The sequence below is a fragment of the Acinonyx jubatus genome, chromosome B1 (assembly GCF_027475565.1).
Source record: "Acinonyx jubatus isolate Ajub_Pintada_27869175 chromosome B1, VMU_Ajub_asm_v1.0, whole genome shotgun sequence".
In the NCBI taxonomy this organism is placed as follows: Eukaryota; Metazoa; Chordata; class Mammalia; order Carnivora; family Felidae; genus Acinonyx; species Acinonyx jubatus.
In genome coordinates this window covers 94,748,458-94,764,077 of record NC_069382.1, presented here as the reverse complement: position 1 = coordinate 94,764,077, position 15,620 = coordinate 94,748,458, and the positions used below count along the sequence as shown (strand labels likewise).

At 33.6% G+C, this 15,620-nt stretch overlaps 1 protein-coding gene and 1 long non-coding RNA gene across 6 annotated transcripts in view; one reads left to right on the top strand and one right to left on the bottom strand.

The window, feature by feature from the left end:
* The window catches only part of HSPA4L (heat shock protein family A (Hsp70) member 4 like), a 50,058-nt gene that overhangs the window by 18,823 nt on the left and 15,615 nt on the right, over positions 1–15,620 (top strand). For both annotated transcript variants that reach the window (XM_015071791.3, XM_027065804.2), the window contains exons 6-13: positions 1,822–1,921; positions 2,279–2,412; positions 4,495–4,739; positions 4,884–4,960; positions 5,569–5,720; positions 6,171–6,277; positions 9,139–9,272; positions 10,877–11,076. In XM_015071791.3, coding sequence (XP_014927277.2) covers positions 1,822–1,921; positions 2,279–2,412; positions 4,495–4,739; positions 4,884–4,960; positions 5,569–5,720; positions 6,171–6,277; positions 9,139–9,272; positions 10,877–11,076 — 1,149 coding nt within the window. The remainder of the gene's footprint in view (positions 1–1,821; positions 1,922–2,278; positions 2,413–4,494; positions 4,740–4,883; positions 4,961–5,568; positions 5,721–6,170; positions 6,278–9,138; positions 9,273–10,876; positions 11,077–15,620) is intronic.
* Positions 9,779–15,620, bottom strand: part of LOC106974537 (uncharacterized) — a 70,019-nt gene continuing 64,177 nt past the window's right edge. For 2 of the 4 annotated variants that reach the window (XR_008296133.1, XR_001430166.3), the window contains exons 2-4: positions 12,822–12,925; positions 10,623–11,029; positions 9,779–10,089 (exon numbers count right to left, since the gene is read on the bottom strand). This is a non-coding gene — a long non-coding RNA (uncharacterized LOC106974537). The remainder of the gene's footprint in view (positions 10,090–10,622; positions 11,030–12,821; positions 12,926–15,620) is intronic. The other 2 variants (XR_003422511.2, XR_003422510.2) reach the window with 2 other exon arrangements.

Sequence of the window (15,620 nt, the reverse complement as noted above, 5' to 3'; positions counted from 1 at the left end):
TAGTTGTGCAGGTGAAGAAACTGAGACACAGAGATGTTAACTTGCCCCAAATCAACAGAGCTGATAAGTGGTAGAGCCAGAAATCAAACCCAGATAGTTCATTCCCAAGCCTCTGCTTATAATTTTTCCATTACACTGCCACTTGAAAGTATGCATCAAAGTGGTATCAGTTTTAAAAATCCATCTTAAATTCAAGTCCATCCCTATTAACTATACTTGATAACATTTTCACATCAGAAATTAGCGTCAGAAGAGAACATTATGAACTTCTCAGCCATTATTTACTTTGTAGTTGATGCAGTAGACCCATTGTGAACTGCACCAGGGGAAGTATTTTCTGCTTTATGCACTACTATATCCCTAAGTGGCTAGAAAAGTACCTAGTACGTAAGTGCTCCATGAGTATTAAATGAAGCCTGTGTTATAATTTAGATTTTTGTCAGAAGGATAATACCAAAATTAGGATAAACAAGTTTATTGAAATTCAAGTTCTTTTCCTGTTGTTAATAGGAGTTAAATGAAATTTCTAACTTCATAAAGCAATAAAATTGGAGGAGACAATTTACTTAAAATTGGAAGAGCCCCAAGTCATTTTGTACATGAGTATACTTAATTAGCTTCTTAGAAATCTGTCTGTAGACACAAATCAAAGAGCTTCTTAGTTTGATAGAACTAGGTAAATCTTTTTAATGTTTACTTATTTTGAGACACAGAATAAGAGACACAGAGCAAGGCACAGAGGAAGCACGGGAGGGGCAGCAAGAGAAGGAGAAAGAAAATTCCAAGCAGGCTCTGAGGTGTCAGTGCAGAGCTTGAACGAAGGAACCATGAGATCATAAGCCAAAATCAAGAGTCAGATGCTTAACCGACTGAGCCACCCAGGAACCCCTAGAACTATGTAAATCTTAACTATAAATTTGAGTTTCAGTTTATGTTTTAATAGTAATATAGTTAATGTTTTTTGTTGATTTTAAAAGAAACGTGGGGCGCCTGGGTGGTGCAGTCGGTTAAGCATCCGACTTCAGCCAGGTCACGATCTCGCGGTCCGTGAGTTTGAGCCCCGCGTCAGGCTCTGGGCTGATGGCTCAGAGCCTGGAGCCTGTTTCCGATTCTGTGTCTCCCTCTCTCTCTGCCCCTCCCCTGTTCATGCTCTGTCTCTCTCTCTCCCAAAAATAAATAAACGTTGAAAAAAAAAATTTAAAAGAAACGTATGTTCCTTGTAAATCTCCTGCAGTATAGTTCCCCCCTCCTTTTGAGATCATAGCCATTGTAAACCTTTGGGTATTGTATTTTTCTGAGTAGCCTATACCTACACAAAAATCATGCTACACATGCCCTTTTTTCTAATGTAGTATAGGTACTGTTCCATGACAATTTATATCTGCCTGATTCTAACAGCCACGTAGGATTCCATTATATGGATTTACCATGATGTAGTTAATCAATCTCGTTTTAATAGTCTTGGGTGTTCAGCCTTTCATTGTTAAAGATGAACCAACATATTTTTTTCATAGAGTCAACCAACACAAGAAGGATTTATTGAACATATTTGGAAACACTGCATTATTCCATCTTATTAATTGCTTTAAATTTGTGTTCATACTTTAGGTCAACACTTGATAGTATAGAAATTGCCAAACTTTTAAAAAAAGAAAGAAAACTAGTATTTTTTTCTTGTTTATTTAAACTAGTATTTTTTTATTAGAACACCATTCTTTGCCTTAAGCTGTAAATTTTATTACATTTATTTTACATTTTTAATTGATGAAATGTTTAAAATCTGTTACATCAAACTAATATATTAGTGTTTTAAAATACCAGATTCCTAGCTTTTTCACTGATGCTGAGAGAAGATCTGTGATGGCTGCAGCCCAGGTTGCAGGTTTAAATTGTTTAAGGTTGATGAATGAAACTACAGCAGGTGAGCACTTTGGAATTTAAAATCACTGTCAGAAAAATACCGTTCTAGTTTTTTCTAATTAATATAAAACATTTCTCTTTCTTTTAACTCTATTATGTCCTAGTTCCTGTAACCTTTTGTTTAGGAGTACAGTATTTTGGCAGAAGTTAAACATGTCTTCTGTTCGCAATAAGAATCATCTATGTTACAGAGTTATGGGTAGAAAAGAAATAAAAATCAAGTGATGAAAAGTTAATTTACCTTGAAATTAATATTTATATTCTTCTGTGTGTTAAAGTGCAACATCAAAGTGACTTATATCTTGTTTTCACGTGATTGCTATCTTGACATTAACCTAATTTCTTTGTTCTTACACAGTGGCACTAGCATATGGAATTTATAAACAGGATCTTCCCCCATTAGATGAGAAACCAAGAAATGTAATATTTATTGATATGGGACATTCTGCCTACCAGGTCTCGGTTTGTGCTTTTAACAAAGGAAAACTTAAAGTAAGTAAATAAATGATTTGCTATGTATTAAGTTTAATGGTTAAGAGCATGTAAGACTATATAGAGAACCTTAGTGCGTGAGTTTAAATCCTGGCTCTGCCATTTAAAAATTGTGACCTTGAGCAAGTTACTAACCTCCTTAAATCTCAGCCTCTACACTTAAGGGGATAGTACCAGGAATTTCCTCAGAATTTTTGAGGACAAATGAGTTAATATATATAAAATGCTTAGAATGCCATAGAGTAGATCCTGTAATATGTATTGGCTATTTTTATTGTCAAGGTGTTAAGCAGCTATCAGGGAGCATTAAGTACACCCTATCCATAAATACATTTAGGAAACACTTTCTAAAATGATTCTCTTTGTTTTTGTAAACCTTCCTATCCAAGAGTTTTAATCATAAGTTTCTGTAGTGTGCCATTGTTTAGTTCTAGTGCTTACCATTTTATAGTTTGTATTTATTTATTTTTTAGATGTTTAATTTTTGAGAGAGTGTGCATGCACACGAGTGGGGAAGGGGGGAGGGGAGAGAGAGAGAGAGAGAGAGAGAGAGAGAGAGAGAGAGGATCCTAAGCGGGCTCTGCACTGACAGCAGAGAGCCCTATGCAGGCTTGAACTCACAAACTGTGAGATCATAACCTGAGCCGAAGTCAGATGCTTAACCAACTGAGCTACCCAGACACCCCTCTATTTGATTTTATATTCATTTTTATGTTGATCATCTTATCCATACTTACGTTCTCGTTCTCTCTCTCTCTCCATTTATTCACATGTATAGAATTTACTTAGAAGATGAACTGCTTTGGGTTATCCAACACCTTTTTAGAGCCTTTTGTCTCATAGTTTATAGTAACATCCTTGTAAAAACTTGAGAAAACTCAAGGGAAATGACTCATAATGAATTAGTAAATTAGTTTAATCTTTGGTATTTAGTCTTGAATTTTAACTGAAGAACATTTGCTTTCCGTTTTGGTATATACCATAGAGTAGCCATATTGTGGCCCTTCTGTCCAGGAGGATGCACATTGGCACAAGTCACATACCAACACAGTTTTGGATTTAATTCGGGGTAGTTCTGGACCTAGCGAGAAGTCTTTCCATGGATTCTCCATGCTAGTCTGTGGGATGACCTCTCAATGAGATTATACTTAAAACCTTCTGTAGGGTTTACTGTTGTTCTACCACATATTCTTGTGAGAAAAACCTGATGAACCACATCAGCAGTGGAGTTCTATTTTTTTACTGGTGACTAGCATAAGTAGTCATTTTTGCCCTCTATCCTCAGGAGAGCCACTAGATGTCTTGCTCCTGTGTTTTCAGTAGTTATAACGTTGAAGTTCTGTGACTTGTCTGCTCCTCTTCCATCCATCTGCTATATTATTATATCAAATTCTTGTCTTTCCTCTTTTTTTCTATTTTATTTTTTTGGTCTTTCATGTATTTTTTTGTTCCTTCTATATTTTTATTTAAAAAATTGGTTTTTGTTTTTGTTTTTTTTAATAGTAGGCAGAAAGCCTAATTCCTGACTTGTAAATTGACCAATTGTAGTATTTTAGATTTAATGTTTTTTTTTTTTTTTTTTTTTTTTTTAAGATTTATTTTTAAGTAATCTCTACACTCAGTGTGGGGCTTGAACTCACAACCCTCGGATAGGAGCCAGGCACCCCTAGATTGAATCTTTGGATTGGCTTTTCTTGGCTGTTTTCTTATGGTTACATGTGTAGGACTCTTTCCTTGCTCTCTTAAACTTGGTTTTTGGCCTACCTGTTGAGTGCATTGTAGAACCAACAGATGTGAGATAATGAAATTTTAATTATTGTAATAACTCCATTATTTCAGAAATAGAATTATAATTATGATATATGGATCTACAACCCAAAGCAGATAATTCAGAGTGGGTGAGTATGTTGGTTAAATATAAGTGATAATTAGTATAAGTGATAGGAAGTTTTGACAGCTATGATTTTTGACAAGTGCTTTGGTTTTATTTTAATTTTAAAAGGTGTTTTCTTTTTGTTTTTTGTCTTTTTGTGAAAGCATTTATATTTCTGAAAATTCAGTTCTGGTGTTTTGATTAAATAGGTCTTGGCTACCACTTTTGATCCATATTTGGGTGGCAGGAACTTTGATGAGGCTTTAGTAGACTACTTCTGTGAGGAGTTCAAGACCAAATATAAGATAAATGTGAAAGAAAATTCTCGGGCCTTATTGCGCTTATATCAGGAATGTGAAAAACTGAAGAAGCTAATGAGTGCAAATGCATCAGATCTTCCACTGAACATTGAGTGTTTCATGAATGACCTTGATGTGTCTAGTAAAATGAACAGGTACCATGTATGTTTTCAATTTAAATAAAGTGTTGGCTACTTTTATGTTTAGATCATGTCTGATTTTTTTTCATTCTGTAATTTTAGAAGATATACTTGATTTTTGTATCCCAAAATGATGAATTTTATTTCATTTTCCCCCAGGGCTCAGTTTGAACAATTATGTGCTTCCCTCTTCACCAGGGTTGAGCCACCATTAAAAGCAGTAATGGAACAAGCTAGTAAGTGTAAATTACTAGATTAATCATCAAAATTGTATTATGGCATTAACTCACTTTAATGGGGTAAGAAATGGTAAAAGGAATTAAAACTTCATTTGTTTTTTGAAGATTTGTATTTCTCATTTTACAGAGGAAAATGGCAATATGAATCTGGGCTTATGAGAGCAACTCCTGGCTCATGTTCTAGTTTGCATCATAAGTCTAATACTAGTTATATTTGGAGGTGTTTACATGTAAGCATATAGTGAAGTCTAAGATGAAAATAAAATGTAGAAAGAGAACATGATTGCTTTTTGTTAAGGTTTTTTGGTAATCAGTACCTTCTGTGGGTATTTGTGAGGTAGAAGTTATAAAATTGAAGAGCCCATGAGGTACTTGTCTGTTCTTAATGTCATCTGTCATCTGGACCAAGTGCAGTGGCTGACACATGGATATTATTACTTATTAAGCTTTGCCTTTTTCCAAAATTTGTTTTTATCTTCTTTCCATTTAGTCTTGTTTTGAGCAAATAAGATATCTACTTAAAAAGAAAAAGTACTTTCCAAGGGCTTTGTTCATATTTTTATAAAGACTATCTTATTCTCAATTAAAAACATTTTGTTTTTCAGACTTGCAACGTGAGGACATAAGTAGTATAGAAATTGTAGGGGGAGCAACACGAATTCCTGCCGTGAAAGAACAAATCACTAAGTTCTTTCTTAAAGACATAAGTACCACGTTAAATGCTGATGAAGCTGTTGCCAGAGGATGTGCATTACAGGTATGATTATTAATCCTTTTTTTAGAATGTATATTTTGCCAGAAATGTGATGACAGGCCTAAGGGGACCTTTTGTATTATCTGTTCCAACCATTTGTCAGGCTAAAAATATATTGAAATTATTTCTGATAAATAAGACTTGTGTCTTTCCAATTTATGTTTTTAAACTGTCCTAGGACAGTATGTCTGTACTGTAGTGCAAGAACATTTACTTTATGATTCTTGTAATTATTCCCATTTAAAATTCTTTTTTTGAGATTTAAAAATATTTTATATTTTTGTAAGGTCATAAAAAGTACTCTGACACTTGTAAATTTTAACTAGCTGTTACCAAAAGACAATTTTAAAAACATAATTTTATTACAAGGACTTTATTAAGCATTTCAATCAGGGTAGCCTGCGGTATGTTTTGTGTTTGTTGATTTAAATATGGTATGCATCTTATTTTCAGTGTGCGATTCTCTCACCAGCATTTAAAGTGCGTGAATTTTCTATAACAGACCTTGTTCCCTATTCAATCACATTAAGATGGAAGACCTCTTTTGAAGATGGAACTGGGTAAGTTACTTTTAAAGCCTTGTTAGAGCTTGTTGTAAATAACCAGTTGAACCTAATTTTCTCAACTAGAGGAATTTACACTTCTAATACTCTCAAATACTTTTAAGTAAAATGTTAGAAGAAAGGAACTATATAAAATAATATATAATCTATAAACCATGATGATATATTTTTAATTAGTATTTTATTATAAAGTAAATCGTTCTTACATTCAAATAAAAATCACAAGGTGGAAATATAAAAATTTAAAAACCTGCATCTGCCATACCCCAACTGCTACTTAGCACATTTTACAGAGGTAACTATTGTTAACAGCTAGGTTTCTATCTTTCCAGTCATTTTCTTTGTCAAAAATAAAAGCATGTACTTTGTTAATACATACATGATCATCTGTGTGTTTCCAGTGCACCTTGTTTTTTTAAAATATGTTATATATTACTTTTCCATGTCAACAGTGACTATTTTCTCAGCACTTGTGTGTGCCGTAATTTAACCAATACACTCTGGAGTCTTATTTTTTTCTGTTTCAGGCAGTGCTAATAAGAATATCCTCATACACATCTCCTTGTTTAGTTGTGTTTGGTATATCTGTAAGATAACCGTATAAGACTAAAATTGACCCAAATGATATGAACATTACTATAACTAGTACTGCAACATTATTCATTAAAAGGATTATACTAATTTATATTCCTTTTAGCATTGCTGTGATTATCTGTTACAGCTTATTTTCTCCTGTGCTTTTAAACATAAGATTCTGAAAGTGAAAATAAGTACTTTGGTATTAGATTTGCATTTCTGACTATGAGCCACAATCTTTTCATGCTTTTGTTGACACTTATGTTTCATTTTCCATGAACTGGCCAGGATTTAAATAGCTTGCTTCCCTACCAAAATAAAAATTTATGTTTCAAATAATATATTTGACTGCTTTTCAGACATAATTTGTATAATAAAATAAACCTATTTTTAGTTGCTTTTAACTTTTTAGTTTTAAGTTGCTTTTAAACTTTTGTCCTGTGCTCTATATATTCATACCCCAAGAAGCTAAAATTTTACACAGATTCTAAAAATAGATTGATCTGAATGTTTTGCAGAGCATTTAAATGGCATGTGTTAATGTCAATTTTGAGGCAAGAAATGCTGTTATTTAAAGTTAGTTTCATGGGCGCCTGACTAGCTCAGTCAGAAGACCATGCGACTCTGGATCTTGGGGTTGTGAGTTTGAACCCCACATTGAGCATAGAGATTACTTAAATAAGTACTTAATTTCAGTTAAAGATACAGTGATCCAGAAAAAAATTATGTAAGAAACCTATGGAGGAGTTAAATTGAAAAGTAAATCTATCCTAGTGATTACAATAAGAAAGTAGGGGCGCCGGGTGGCTCAGTCCCTTAAGCATCTGACTTCGGCTCAGGTCATGATCTCATGGTTCATGGGTTAGAGCCCCGCATCAGGCTCTGTGCTGACAGTTCGGAGCCTGGAGCCTGCTTCAGATTCTGTGTCTCCTTCTCCTCCCCTGCTCATATTCTGTCTCTCAAAAAAAAAAAAAAAAACTTAAAAAAAAATTTCTTTTAAGAAGTAAAAGATAATGTAGGTCCTTAAAAACTAGGATAGAGGGAAAGGTCCATGAATGTGGGATTTTCAAACCTCATAATTAGGGTTGACAATACAGTATTATAGAGTGAGTTTCTGGGCCACTAAAAACAAATAGTTATAAGCTATTTGTTACATTATTTAAGGAATAGGAGTTATGTAGGTTTTAAAACCTCCTCTAACAGAGAGGAAGGTATTCTTTTTTTAATTTATTTATTATTTATTTTTATTAAATAAATATTTATTATTTTTTAATTAAATTTTTTATTATTTTTTTAAAATTGTTTTTAATGTTTTTATTTATTTTTGAGACAGAGAGAGAGCATGAGCAGGGAAGGGGCAGAAAGGGAGGGAGACACAGAATCCAAAGCAGGCTTCAGGCCCTGAGCTGTCAGCACAGAGCCCGACGCGGGGCTCGAACTCACGAACTGTGAGATCATGACCTGAGCCAAAGTCAATTGCTTAACTGACTGAGCCATCCAGGTGCCCCAAATTTTTTATTATTTAGTAATAAAGGACATTATTATATCGTTTGTAAAAATTGGAATATGGATTGTATGTTAAAGTATCAGTATAAATTTATAAAGTTGACAGCTGTACTGTAATTATTTTAGAGCATATCCCTATTAGGAAGTACACACTGAAGTATTTAAGGATAAAGAGCCATAATGTATGTTAACACCCTCCATTGATTCAGAAAAAAAATACACACGTACGGAGTGTGTTGATGAAACAAATGGAATAAAATGCTGACAGTAGTAAATCTAGGTAAAAGATATACAGGTGCCCCTTGTTCCTTGTCCTGTTTTTCGTTTTGGTTTGTTTGTTTTTTCCCTAGCTCTCTTAAAAAAAACAAAAAACAAAAAACCTTTATTTGGAAATAATTTCAAACTTCTATACCGGAGCAAAAATAAAAAGTGTTATATGTAACAAGTATTTTGGAAACTAATAAATAGCATTTGGTCCTCGTATGGGAGCAAGAAACTCGCCCTTGTGTATTGGCCTCAAAATATACCTAATCTCAGTTATTTTTTCTTTGCTTGATAAGATAGAATTGTCTGTCATACTATGACAGACATTCTAAAAACTTGGAGCCATGGACCTACCAAAATGCATATTCATAGCCAAACCAGTAATTCTTTTTCTTTATATTTGTGCATAGAGGTCTTCAAGGTTGCTGCTATTGAATTAGGAATGACATGGATTCTGTAATTAGATTCAGATGCAACTTTCTATTTGTTTTTAACTGTTTTCTCCATTTTAGGGAATGTGAAGTATTTTGTAAGAACCATCCTGCTCCATTCTCAAAAGTCATTACTTTCCACAAGAAGGAACCATTTGAACTAGAAGCATTTTATACTAATTTACATGAAGTGCCTTATCCTGATCCAAGAATTGGTAAGAGAACTCAAGAAAAAAATTTCATATACTTTTGCTTTTTATAAATATATTAATATTTGAATCAAGGAAGTAAATAAATTGATATTTCAGCCAAGCACTGGATTTTTAGAGAAAGATATTCATACTTTTTCTAAACACGAACTTTTAGTGCTCACAGTATTTCTGGAATAACAGCAAGTTTTGAGTATTTTTTAATTCGTTTTTACTGCTATATTTAAAATGCTCTGTAATCTGCCTGAAAGGTTTGGGTGAGGGCTATTTTTTATGGAAAGACTCCATAGTAAGTTGAAATTGTGTTGCCAGACTGACTGTATATGACTCTAAATTTATGCTCCCTGGCAACAACTAGAACGAGTATCATTGGAGCAATATTAAGTGAGAATCAGGGACTGTAATATCCATTTTAGTTGGGTAATCTTTTTTAGAGATAAAAAACAAGTATGATTTTTATAACATTTACAAGAGAAGGAATCATTTGTAATTTTTTAAATTTTTTGTATGTACTGCTTTATTGATAGGCTAGAAAGGGAACAATGTGAATATTTCAAATATGTTATTGAAAGCAGTAAAAATAAATTATCGAAGGTGGAATTAATTTGCTAGGGCTTCTGTAACAAAATACCACAAACTGAGTGGCTTAAACAGTAGAATTTATTGTTTACAGTTCTAGAAGCTTCAAGTATGAAATCAAAGTGTTGACAGGGTTCCTTCTGAGGGCTGTGAGGGAAGGATCTGTTCCAGGCTTCTCTCCTTGGTTTGTGGATGGCTGGCCATCTTTATGTTCACATGACATTCTCCCTGTATGTGTATCTGTCTGCAAATAAGGATACCAGTCATTGGATTCAAGTCCACCCTGATGACCTCACTTTAACTTGATTCCCTCTGTTTAGACCCTGTTTTTCAAATAAGGTCACCTTCTGAGGTACTTGAGAGTAGGACTTCATATTAATGTGGGAGTGGGAGTCTCCATTCAACCTATAATAAAGGTCAACCAAATTTTTTAGTTCTCAGTTTTTCTGCCTAGTATTCTCTTTCTACTATGGATATCATTATATATTAAGATTTTTCAAAATAAAACATTTCTTAAAGTGAAAAGTTAATATGATCTCTGTAGGTATTAGTATCTGAGTAACTTAGCAATTTTGCTATAGGGCAAATAAAAATTGCTTTATTTATGAATTACCAAGATGATTATAGTGTTACAAAGCTTATAACAAAAGTATAATTCCATTTGGTTTTCAAACTCAAGTTGAATTGTTATTTTGGTTTTAGAATAGCAGTATTATAAAATACTTAAAAATTACATTGCCTTGAGTCAGATTGTCCTTGGTTGAAACTCCTACTTACCTTTGTCCTTGCATTAAAGATTTTGGGCAGGCTGCTTAACCTTTTCTGAAACTTAGTATCAAGTTTATTAAGCTGTAAAAAAGAAAAAAAGTGATCTAGGATCAGTGCCTTTCTCACAGTAATCAGTCTGGATGTGATGATAATTTTATGATTATTTGCCAGCATCAAAATGATAATAGTCAAATTATTGAATGAACGAATTGAGTAAGTTAATCAGAGGCCCATGTGCTGATAAAAGCTCTTTTTTCCTGAAGGGAGCTTCACTATTCAGAATGTCTTTCCGCAGTCTGATGGTGATAGTTCCAAAGTGAAGGTTAAAGTTCGTGTTAACATCCATGGAATCTTCAGTGTGGCCAGTGCATCAGTAATTGAGAAGCAAAATGTAGACGGGGATCACAGTGATGCTCCTATGGAGACAGAAACTTCATTTAAGAATGAAAGCAAAGATGATGTGGTATGTAGAAATCCTATTGCAAGATTCCTCTAATATTATATATAGTTTCAAGGGGTGCCTGGGCAGCTCAATCATCCGACTCTTCATTTCAGCTCAAGTCATGATCTCACAATTTTGTGAGTTTGAGCCCTGCATTGGACTCTGTGCTGACAACTCTCGCTCTCCTTCTCTCTTTGCCCCTCCTCCACTCACACTCTCTCTGTCTCTCTCAAAATAAACTTTAAAAAATGAAAAATTAGGGGCGCCTGGGTAGCTCAGTCAGTTGAGCATCTGACTTCAGCTCGGGTCATGATCTCACAGTTTGTGGGTCCAAATCCCACGTTGGGCTCTGTGTTGACAGCTTGAAGACGAGCGTGCTTCACATTCTGTGTCTTCCTCTCTCTCTGCCCTTCCCTTGCTCACACTCTCTCTCAAAAATAATAAATAAACTTTAAAAAAATGAAAAACTAAATATTATATATAGTTTCTTAGTCATAACATAATCAAAAATAATCTGAGGTTTTGTTCTAAAGTTCTGTTGTAGGGATCACTGTAAACTTTTTTTTAAATAAAAGCGTAAAAGAATAATTTTAAATGCTCTACACTTTTCACATTTTAAACTCTTTAGAGGTTTTGCATCTTTTTAATAGCCTTATATTAAACACATATGTGTGTTTGGAGTCCTCTTTCCTAAATTCTTCTTTATTTCCATTAAAAACACGTATTATGGTTAGCTTTTTAGCTTACAGATAAAACCAATTCAGATTGATGAATTTTGAACTATATGTGTAACTATTTTTAGATTGATAAAGCACATGGCTAATAAAGAATTTTTCTGGGCTTGGGGGTATCTGTGGCAGTTGAACAGAAGAGTGTGCTATGCATTCAGTAACATTAATACAGATTTTTGACAATTTATGAAAGAGTTATGTGACCCTGGCATTATTCACTCTTGGTGTACTATAGATGCAGGAATTTTAAGTGAACATGATTATATTCCATTACATAGAGATTTTATTTTTTTATATGTATACTATTATAAGTTATTTTTAATGGCATATGTTTTTTCCAACCATAATTGGAGATCTGCCCTAGATTTTTTGTGTATTTGTGCATATTAAGAATGGATTTTGTTTTTTGTCAGATTTCAAGACCATTTTTCCCTTTTGTGGAGTTCATCTTTCTGTTTTTATTAATACTCTAAAATCCTGCACATTGATCAGAATTCTCCTTAATGTACTTTATTTAAGGATCATAGCATTTTCTTTCTTCTTCCCATGTATTATTTTGCTATTACATCCTTCCTTGAATTGAGGAGAAAGAAATGTCCTGATCTGTTCATGAAAATACAGTCAATTTTTTATAAATTAAGAATAATAGGTGAAAAGTTAGTTTTATTTTTTTTGAAAAGTTAGCTTTCTTAATTGTAGTTCACAATAATTTAAGTCAGACATGTAAATTTTTAATCCATTAAGATTTATTTTTACTAATATTGAGAGCACTCTGTATGCCTCTAGGATGAATTCTTCATAACCATTTCTGTTTTCTTCACCTCTGCTGAGACCTTTAGTTTTCTCTGTATTGCGATTCTGGAGCACTAAAAACAATAATATGGCACCCATTTTTTCTGCTTCCCCTATTTTGTCTGTGAGCTCGAGGTTCAGTTAATCTGTCCTTGGGAATAATTTGGATGTGGACTTAAAGGACTCAGTTGTGAATAAAAGGTATGAAATAATGACATTTGCTTTAGCTACTCAGAGACTTACTTGCTTATCAAGAGTGTTCTGCCTTATTGGAACATTTCCAAGTAGTTGATGTTCCCATATAAGGGATTTCTTCTAGATAAGTGAGATGTTCCTAAATACTCCTCCTACAATATATATATAATCAAGGATAAAGGAAGGTTAACATTATGGATCCTATCCTTGGTGTTATTGGCAAGCACATTCCACATATATTGTCTTCTTTTAAATCCCTAGCACAGCTGATATAATAGGTGTTGAATAAATTAGTTTATTTCCAAATCATTGCTAACAAGGGGTGACGTTGAGTATCCTGTGTAGAAAACATCCCATGTACTGTATTTCTTAGTGGTTTTCTCTAGGATTTTTTAAATTCTGTATCCAGAAGTTTAAAACCATAAGGCTTACACTCCACTATAAAGTCATTTCTCCTTTCCTCCCAAAAAATGTGAATCAACTCAGAGTACACTTTGGAAACTAATTGTTTCAGTTTTAGAGGAGAAAATAAGAGGGTTTTTACTCTACCTCAGCTGCTGACACTGCTGACTCTGATATAAAGAAACCCAGTGAGCAGCAGCAGCAGGAGTCTTTTTTTTTTTTTTTTTTTGTACATGAGTCAATTTATGAAATTATGGGCCTCATTTTTTTTCATTAAAAATTAACATAGCTTTGATTTTCCTAAAAAATAATAACAGAGTGCTGACTTTTCTTCAATATAAAGATGTCTCAGAAAATTAAATTGATACTTCTTGGTGTATACTAATTAATACATGGTCATATTAAGAAGTTATCACAGCCTAGGCTTTATCACAAAACCAAAGATCAGAAAGACTGTGCTATTCATCGTACTTCTATACCTTGATTTTACTATTCCTCAACTGTTGGCCATTTGAGTGGTTCATCTTTTTATTTATTTTTTCAAAATATCTAATTACTTCTATGCACCAGGCGCTGTTTTAGGCACTAAGGATACAGTGGTTAAGCAAAGAAGAAAAGGTCCCCGCATCCATCTGTTACCTACATTCTAGTGGGAAAAGACAGGCTAGAAGCAACAAGATACTATATAGAGGAAATTAATGGAAGGGGGGTGCATAGTGGAAATTAACTATGTGATAGTGATGAGGTGAACCACCTGTGAAGAAGGAACAGGTAAGCCAGCCTGAAGGATGAAAAAGCAGTTTGAAGATAGGTAGTTGTCTGGGCAGAGTGAGTAACAGGTATAAAGCCCCAGAGGCTGGAAGCTCTTTTTTGTATTCTTTGTTGTAACAAATATAAGGGTAGCTGATAGATCAATAAGATATAGGAGTGGAGAAGGTGGAGAGAGCAGCAAGAAAAAACATTTAAGAAAGGTAGATCAAGGGGCAAATCAGGTTAAAGCCTTTATAGTTCATGAAAATGATTCTGGATTGTATTCTTAAGTGCTTTTCATCCAGCAGATAACTAGAAGCACTAAAATGTGTGTTTGGATATAGCACTGAACAAAAAAACGATCTCAACCCTCTTGAATTTTAAAATCTATAAGACAAGCCAGAGTCTATAGGCACTTGCTTTATTTAATTTCCCCACTATGGATAATATTCCTATGAACATTCTTAAATCATTTTAAAAGGTTAACAGATTACTCTCAAATTAATTGTGAGATGCACGGTTTTCCACTTTTTAATATATCTGAAGTTGGGGTAGGTCTTGCAAATGGTTATTGTTTAACCATTGCTATTGCCGATGGCAGTCATGACATAGTTCTCATCACCTGTACGTGTGTGAACTTGGTTGCTCTTCCCAGTGGCATGACTAGGCAATTGCATCCCCTTGACATTTCTGTCAACAAATTGTTAAAAGACCATTCAAGGAAGGAATTCTCCTGTTGTTGTCTGAAAACAATCTGCTGACTACTTTTGGTTAGATAAAACACCATGATGAAACTTGCAGAATAGGTATCAGCGGCTTATAAGAAAATACTACAGACCATACCTAGACCAAACTTTTTAACGAAAGCTGGGTCACTAATGCCTTTGATGGCACAGAGGACAATACTGTGTAGACAAATACATTGAGAACTGAATTTATTTGAAAGAGTTGGGTTCTGAATGTGAAGTTTTAGAAACACCTTAACCACTTTATATTGTTTATCTTTCAATATATTCACAATAGAAGAGTTCTTCAAATAAGTATAAAGTAAAAATGCTAAGTGATCAAGCATTTTGGCCACTTAATTGGTAGCAGTTTTTTCTTATTAAATAGAGTTAACAGTGTATTTGTGTCTTACTGCATTACTCCAACTGACCACTATCACTTTTTTTTACCTCTTTTCAATCAGTGGAGGGAAGTTGTACAGTTGGAAGGTGCCAAGGGGTGAGGTGGGGGTGTAATACCAGAAATAATTGACCTTTTTTTTTTTTTTTAATAATTGACCTTTTAACTACAAAGAATGCTGGTATAAATTATCTCCCAATTTATTTTTCTCTTTGGTACAAATAAGCATTTATTCATGATCGCCTTTGGGGTATTTTGTATTTGCTTAACTCCAGATATATTAGAAGACTTAAATTATACTGATTCCTGAATTCCAAGCTTTCTTCTTTTTAGGAGGATGGTCATAAGTAAGGTTAAAAAAGACCAGAAAAATCCATTCCTTCTGATTATTTACCAAGTAGAGTCTATTTTGACAGTCATCTTGGTTGAGAATTTGTCTTCTACACGTTAAAAAATCTTTGAAGTTTTTTAATTCGGAGACCTCTACTTTGACAGTTTCAATGTACTGAGTATTTTACTACATTTAAAAATATAATTGAATTTATGTAATACATGTATTTTATATCTTTA